Below are 8,147 nucleotides of genomic sequence, written 5' to 3'. Positions count from 1 at the left end.
AAAACGTAATTGTTTTAATTTTTAAATTTTTTTTAAAAATATTTTGTAATGAATTTGCTTTTGTTCCTTGTTTCTTCTAAACGTATTAATATTAAAAAGACATGACAATGTTCTTTTACAATATATATGTCATGATTAAGTGGTATAAATTATTTTCACTTCTTAAGGCTAAATAGTCTAGGGAACAATGTCTCTCACAAACTGGCTATATAACCTTTAGAGAGAGTTAGTTGTCAAGATATTTCACATTACCATCTCTTTAACATTCTAAAATGAAATGCTTTTTAATTTCTATATTTTCTGAAGTACAAAAATACTCTCCTTCTAAAAGTTGTTTTGGTTTTTTCTAATCATTAGTTTCGCAACAAAAATCCTTAATTAGACAAAATGAATTTTTGGTTCTTCATGAGATCTTAACCCCTACAAACACATTAATGATTACAAATAGAATTAAACTCTACTATATAATATATTTTTCACCTTTCTATCCTACTATACAAATAATTGCAAAACTTTTATCTATTTACTATTCATAAAATAGACATTCAAATAAATATTCCATTTACTATAGCTATTTAATTCAAAAATATTACTCAGATCATGAGGACCCACATGCCGGTGGGGTTCGGGTTTGACCCATTTCAATTCACCTTAATAAAGTTACGAGATCAAATCCAAACTAGCTGAGGATACGTACAATTGGATGCTTTCCTGCCATTATATTTTATGTGACTTTTTTAATGCTTTTCTGACAAGCTCTTGTCTTATGGGTACTAGACACATGCATCAATTAATTCAAAATTATCATTCATATGACTTCTCTAGAATTGGCTATCACGGATGCACTTGTTTGATTCCTTCCATTGTCAAGGCTTTAGAATAGAAGGTTAACTGGCAAAGTTTTTGGATACCTTTTTGAAAGGAAATGGAAGTTCAAATGCTTTTAGGTTTGTCCTGTAGGAAAGATGTTCTTCAATTTTTAGAAATTGAGGCATTAATAGATCATAAATTTAATTTGTCCTGTAGAAATGATGTTGGAAGACCCAATTCAAATATTTCACTTGATCCCTTAAAAACGATTGGTTTAGATCTTCACTTTCCTGCTTCCCAATGAGATATGAGAGCAAGTTTACATACATTCATAACATAATAGAACTTCGTTTCGCCTAGAGAAACTCAAGGACAGATGATCTTGCAATGAAAGCAATCTCGTGTAAATTGGAACAAAAAACAAAACTTAATCTCCACAATTATGTACATCACAATTTTGAGTTCATAGAAAGTGAACAATCAAATGTCTTCATCTCTACAGCACTTGGTGTGTCAGCAACTCTTAATGTTCCTCCAAGCTCCACTGGTACAAGAGGAATAAGAGAGTGCACTACGTCTGCTATTAATGGCCTGTAGCTAGGTTCAGGTTGGACACATAGCACTGCTATAGCTGCCACCTGCACAATATAACTCAATTAGTTAGGAAAAAGGAGAAAGCTGGCATTCAATTGCATTGTAGGGAATGAGATGTACCTACAACCTATTTAAGAGTTAGAAGAATGAGTGAATGAATGCATGCATTTTAATGAAATCCATGAGAAAATCAGTATTAAATAAGTCCTCTTCTATAACATTAATTCCTAACGAGTAATTGTGGCAGTACTGGATCGTATACAATTCATGGTAAAAGAATGAAGATTGATCTTAACCAGAGTTCCCAGACTCAGACTGGGCAAGGCCGACTCGACTTGTGGCTAGGCTACTACTCAGCAACGACTCGAGAAAATGAAAAAACCCTTGAAATTACATAATTTTTCTACATCTGTATGTGTGAAATTATATATCATATTCCATGACCCAAGCCGACTCATCAAAACTTGGCAAGGTCTGCTCGGCTCGGCGACCCAGACTACCCTAACATCTCGTGGAGAGTCATGGAACTCTGACCCTAACACTGTGATTTCAGTAGAATCCTTTACAATATCTGATGAAATAGAACAAGTAATAGAAAGTGTCGCTTACTTGATACAGGTGTTTCAAGTTCATGGTGTCTTTAATCACAGGATCCACAATACTTGGAAGCTTGGCCCTATCTCTTAGCTGTGGCATGGCCTGCATTACAATTCAGAAACTCAGAACTTCTATTATCCTTACAAAAGGGGTATACTTTTATAAAATAAATCCAGATTCCAATATGTTGGGTGTTTCTATTTCAAAGCAACAATGAAGTTCTCTTTCCCTTTATCTATCAATGTCGCAAATTCCATTCTATCAATTGACTGATAGATTATATAAGATTTCCACAGTTCATAATGCTATTGTGTTGTGTTTCTCGATTCAACTCTGTAGCATTTACTTGCAACAACCTTTCAGATCACACTCGATGATCCATCATTGGGATGAGAAACCCATGGAAAGCAAAACAAATACTACACAGTTGAATCTAGAGACACAGCATATTTTAACTATCTGTTCACTACATCTGTAGAAAGCACATACCCAAGACACAAGAGATTGATATTCTTGTGGTTCAGATTTATCAATTGGTCTTTTTCCAATAAGGAGTTCCAACAGAACAATGCCAAATGCATAAACATCACTTTTCTCGGTCAGTCTACCTGCAAGCAAAATAGTTTATGAGGTACAGAGCAGAGTGGATCAAAGAAAGGCACCATAATATTGCAAAAAGGAACATCAGCATAGAAATAGGTCACAGCAAACTCTGCCTGATGAATCTGCAATCTAGAAACACTCCAGTATGATCAAAGCAACATAAAGAAACAAACGAATGCCACAATTGCTTCAATTCTATTTCGGTCTTGACATAGATATATCAAGGCCCTAAAGGAGGAAATTGCTATCGAGCGCCTACGATGCACCAATATATCATAAGTTACAGTGAATTAGAGTAACTAATGCACTGATGCTTTCTAGAAGCTGGATAGTCATTTCCCCAAAGCGTCCAACCCTTTTAATGAAGAAGTTATGGACATAAGATCTCAAAATTGAATATAGTTTTTATAGAAGAACCCTACCTTCTAGGAGGTACTCTGGTGCTACATATCCAAAAGTTCCTAATAGCTCAACATTATGTCCAGCACATCCATCGGCTGTTATTGAAAGACCAAAGTCTGAAAGCTGCACAGATTTCAATGATCATAAGAAGATTTTTTCTCATCTTTGTAGATCACTCTTTAGACCAGTGATCTCATGGTACACAATGTACACATTAGAGAGGAACTACACAGTGTCTGACATTTGATAAATTTGCAGAAAATACGACACTAAATAGATTCCCAAACAAAAGTTCTACAGAAGTACATTATTAAGGTCTAAAGACAATCCTGTACTTACCTTGGCATTGAAGCTTGCATCAAGCAAGATATTTGATGATTTAAAATCACGATGAATCACTGAAGGATGGCAGTGCTCATGTAAGTGTTCTAGCCCTCTGCAAAAGCAAGAGGATTTTAGAGGAAGAAACATTTGGTTGTGCTACTTGGGCTAATTGAGGTAAGGGTTAGTTAAGAGACCGTCAAATGGTTAAAACTTAAAAGTAAAGTAGTTACAGTAATAATATTAGCTATACCTTGCTGAATCAAGGGCTATTTTCATGCGCAAATGCCATGTAAGTGCTGATCCACGCAATGGCCCTGGTAGGCAATCCAATGAATAATTTGTGAACCACTACTCATAAAACACCAGTCAATGAATTTGACTAAAAAACTACTAAAGTTGAATCTTGATAGCAAGACAATAGCTTCTTTCTTAACAAGCTATCAATCTTTCCAACATGAATGCGAATCAAAGGCAGAGGCGTCAATGAGAATGAAAAACTTGCCCAATCAATACAAAAACCTACCATGCAGATGGTCTTCCAAGGAACCATTTTGCATCAGCTCATATACTAGAAGCCTTGTCTTTTCCTGAGTGCAAAACCCTAGTAAAGAAACAAGATTCGGATGCCTGATTTTGCTCATCAGCTCTACTTCATTCTACAACAATAAGGATATGAAATCAATAGGTTTTCTTCTTAAATGTTAAGGAGAATCAGAACATTCACACTCTTCAAAAATGAAAGACCAAATGCTATATAAACTCGAAGCTACAATAGAAAAGGTGTTGAAGAAAGACAAAGTTAACCCATGGGTTCTGAAGCTCATAAACAATCTGGTGTGTATTCATACCTGAAATTCATGTTCTGCCTGCTTGCCACCCTCGTCCAGCTTTTTAACAGCAGCAAAGGAATCATCATCAAACCTGGCTTTATATACACACCCAAAACCTCCCTCTCCAATAATATTATCACTGCTGAAATTATTGGTAGCTGCTTGCAGAATGGAATATTCAATTGATGTTGCAAATCCCTTCCTCTTAGAAATTCTTAATGAGTTGAAACGACTCATCAAAGGTCCAAGTGTCATGCTCTTGTAGACATCTGCGAAAATGAAATAGCTCAACTCATTACCCTAATTCTTCTCTATTGTAACTCCCACTGACCCACTACGATCATCAGTATAACTATTTTCTATCAAAAGAGAAACAATAACAATACTCCCAATCCGGCTATAAATATAACCAACTTTTCTATACCAATTCCTTTCTGAATTCTGTTGCATTCTAAATGCCTTCCTAATTCAGTCCCTCTGAGTACTAATATCATTGCCTTCCTATAATTTCCTACAATCCTTAAGGTATTGATAGTACTAAATCTGTGATGCTGATTTTCTTCTTAAATTTCTTTTGAGAGTTTGTATACTGTTTGTAGGTACTAACCTGATATTTCTGGATCTACATTCCGCCCCACTGCTATAGCTTGAGATGATGAGGCAGAGCTTCGCGCTTTCATGCACATCCAAGTAAAAATTGAAGAAATCACGATCAATCCAACAACAGCTGGTACTATGATGATTGTCAAGAGTATCGCGTTGGTGGTATGGTCAGCTTCCTCAAACGTATCCGACGGTGCAGGGCTACCTTCTGCCATTGTTTCTCAACACATTTTACTATCAGCAGACAATCAAATAAAACCCACATTTCCTAATTTAGGAAAAATTTCAACCTAAATACAATAAAGAAACGTTGCCTTTGAATCGACAAAAAGAGACTTGCTGAAATGTTCCTTTTAGGTTTACTCTACAATATTCCCAAAAATCTGGTTTCTGAGCTCTTACCCATTGATTTTTCCGGCCGGCTCTCTGCATTTGCCGTTGCTTGTACATCACCTGATGAAGGCGGTGGTAATGGGGATTGTTTAGGCGCCCACAAAGAAACAGGCGCAGATGTGGGTGAGAGAAATGCCCTTCCATTGACAACCTCAAATTTCGTACAAGCACAAAGGTAGAGAACCAAAACATTCAGTAAAAATAAAAACCCCATTATATGTAACACTTCGAAAATGCAGCAGAGCTATGCCGAATTTCCGCTCATCTTCTATTCAACATTGACACATCCGATTTTCACTCCGAGCTACCCCAACAACCAAATGCGACTAGATCTACATAGAAAGAATTTGACATCTGAGTTAGATTCACAGAACCAAATCTCTTTATAGTACTACTATAATCAGCTTTAAATTTCAAAACCCAAATCTCTCAACAGTACTACTGAAATCATCTTAAAATTTCAGGACCTAATAGCAAAGCTTGGGATGCTTTAGATCTCATTGACTCAGAAAGCTAAAAAGACATAAATATAATTTGGGGAGCTGATTAATGTAAACTTCATGCAATTCTGTGTTTCAAAGCTTATCTGTGAGCCCACAAAGATGGTCATATTTTGTTCAATCTCACAAACAAACATCAGTGTAAGTTGGGACAGTATAGGCCCATGACTGCTCAACCAACGGCCCCATTAGCAGCAAAATTTATTCTAAATTTACTTGTGGACATAAAGAAATTGTTTCTTTGGGTACAAAAAGTTCACAAAAGGAACTCCCCTCATGATCAATCATTGCAAACTACGTAGATAAAAGGCCGGCAGAATGCAGATGACCATTTTTAACATACGTACATTTCAACAAACATTTTCATGCGTACTGGATGGCATGGACTCAATAATTACAGCCGCACACTTTTTTTACTTTAAATAATCTTTCTGTGTGAAATTCGAATTTTGAATCCTCAAATTTCAACGCAATTCTGTCAAATCCGTCATTCTTGCATAGATATTAGAGAGCATACTTAAACATATATAGGTTTGTACCCACCAGTCATGACATCAACTTTTAGATATGTTCTCGGAAGCGGCACCGGCCGTGCCGTTTGCATTTCCGTCTGCCTCCCGACTCTCATACTTCCCTCGTCCTCTTGGTTTACACTTCCGTCGTCCTTCCAAAATCTGCAGTGTCACTTGCTTAATATATATATATTTTTTTATGAGTTAAAGTTACAAGTTTTGATTTAAGCTTTAAAAAATGTATTGTATTTTAATAAATTGTTAATAGATTTAAAATATTCATATAGTATGTTAACAATATTATTATTTTTAGAATGAACTATTGTAATATTATTATTAATAAATATTAAACTATTATGATTATTTATTAACTTTTTAATGTGTTTAATTTAAATAGATTTTTAATAATAGTTATTCGTATATTTTATTAATAATATGTATCTAATTTAAATAACTTAAAAAAAAATATGATTTATAAATAAATTTTCTAATTAACATTTATAATTTCAATTTTATACATTTTTTAAATAAAATAATAAATATCATAATATTATTGTCAAATCATATAATGTTATTGTTTATAAAAAAATAATAAACATAATTTTTAAATTTTTATATATATTAGATTATTATAAGTATTTATATTAGTTTACTATAAAATAATTGTATATTACATATTTTCCTTTCTTAATATATGAATAGAAAAAATTCATTCCACAATTCACCTTAATAATTTCTAATGACCTTATTATTTATGACTTCTTAAGTTTTAAAAAAACTTATTTTTTAATTAATAATAAATAGTTTTTCTAGTTAACATTTTAGTTTCAATTTATTAGAAGACTTATCTCTCATTAAATTTTTAGCATTAAAATACTTTAAAATGCTAACTATTATATTTTTGGCACATTTTTTTGCTTAAATCCAAAGAATTGTTAAATAATTTTAAAAAATAAAATAAAATTTACATCTAATCAATATACTTTATATTTTTAGATTTAATTTTACTAAAAGTAAAAATTATAGAAATAATCATAATAGTTTAACATTTAATTTGTCAATAATAGTCTAACATTTAATTTTTTAATAATTAATAATAAAAATAATCAAAATAATAAATATTAATAAAATATTGTTATATCTATTATTAACTATTAAAATATAATACTTATTAAAAATAACAAGCTTATTAAGAAATGTTTATTAAATTCTGGGTCAAAATTTTATATGTAAGAAATAATTTTTATACTTATCAAATCCTGAACACATATTATTTTGTTTTGGGATGTCATTATCAGGTCATAAATATGTTTTTTTTTTTTAATTTAAGAAGTTATAAATAATAGGTCATTAGAAATTATTAAGGTTAATTGCAAAGTGATTTGTTTTTTTCTATTTATACATTAAGTAAGTAATTAACATCAAATTTTATAGTAAACTAATATAAATACTTATTATAAAAATAAAAATATTATTAACATACTATATAAATATTTTAAACCTATTAACAATTTATTAAAACAAAATACTATTTAAATTAGATACATATTATTAATAAAATATATGAATAACTATTATTAAAAATTTATTTAAATTAAACACATTAAAAAATTAATTAAATAGAATCATAAATATTCATAATAATTTAATATTTACTAATAATAATATTACAATAGTTCATTATAAAAATAATAATATTGTTAACATACTATATGAATATTTTAAATCTATTAACAATTTATTAAAATACAATACATTTCTTTAAATCTTAAATCAAAACTTTAAACTTATACATATAAAAAATATACATATATAAAACAACTGACACTGCAGAACTTGGAAATAGCGCGAGCAGAGGATGAGACAGGAGGAGGACGAAAGTGTCAGAGTTGGGAGACAAACAGAAATGCAAACGGCACGGTGCAAATAAGTTGCACCGTAGCCGGTGCCCTCGGAAGCATTTCGGTTTTAAACTGTGA

At 31.8% G+C, this 8,147-nt stretch overlaps 1 protein-coding gene across 4 annotated transcripts; it reads right to left on the bottom strand.

The window, feature by feature from the left end:
- Positions 1–1,009: 1,009 nt before the first annotated feature.
- On the bottom strand, positions 1,010–6,320 carry LOC149537342 (putative receptor-like protein kinase At1g80640). Of its 4 annotated transcripts, none has more exons than XM_089802859.1 (11): positions 6,200–6,320; positions 5,166–5,488; positions 4,768–4,971; positions 4,179–4,429; positions 3,854–3,986; positions 3,581–3,644; positions 3,346–3,442; positions 3,027–3,129; positions 2,491–2,609; positions 2,014–2,103; positions 1,010–1,448 (listed from the first exon to the last, which is right to left on the bottom strand). In XM_089802859.1, the coding sequence occupies exons 2-11, from the start codon at positions 5,368–5,370 to the stop codon at positions 1,260–1,262; spliced, it is 1,455 nt and encodes a 484-aa protein (XP_089658985.1). In that variant the 5' UTR covers positions 5,371–5,488; positions 6,200–6,320; the 3' UTR covers positions 1,010–1,259. The 4 variants fall into 4 exon arrangements, with proteins under 4 accessions (XP_089658985.1, XP_089658983.1, XP_089658982.1 ...); XM_089802857.1 differs by lacking the exon at positions 6,200–6,320 and adding an exon at positions 6,004–6,155; XM_089802856.1 differs by lacking the exon at positions 6,200–6,320 and adding an exon at positions 5,624–5,762.
- Positions 6,321–8,147: the final 1,827 nt, after the last annotated feature.

This window comes from Cupressus sempervirens, chromosome 9, assembly GCF_028749045.1.
Source record: "Cupressus sempervirens isolate cs-2001-9-10 chromosome 9, ASM2874904v1, whole genome shotgun sequence".
In the NCBI taxonomy this organism is placed as follows: domain Eukaryota; kingdom Viridiplantae; phylum Streptophyta; class Pinopsida; order Cupressales; family Cupressaceae; genus Cupressus; species Cupressus sempervirens.
The sequence above is the reverse complement of the archived record's forward strand: the minus strand, read 5'-3'. Positions and strand labels throughout refer to the sequence as shown.

What these genes read in the sequence shown, in the direction of transcription:
- LOC149537342 (XM_089802859.1), bottom strand. Translation starts at nt 5,370, where the DNA reads ATGGGGTTTTTATTTTTACTGAATGTTTTGGTTCTCTACCTTTGTGCT. An exon ending in CTTGGAAGACCATCTGCATG is followed by an intron (nt 3,645 to 3,853) that starts GTAGGTTTTTGT and finishes ATTGCCTACCAG; the next exon opens with GGCCATTGCGTGGATCAGCA. An exon ending in ACCAGAGTACCTCCTAGAAG is followed by an intron (nt 2,610 to 3,026) that starts GTAGGGTTCTTC and finishes TTTTGCTTGCAG; the next exon opens with GTAGACTGACCGAGAAAAGT.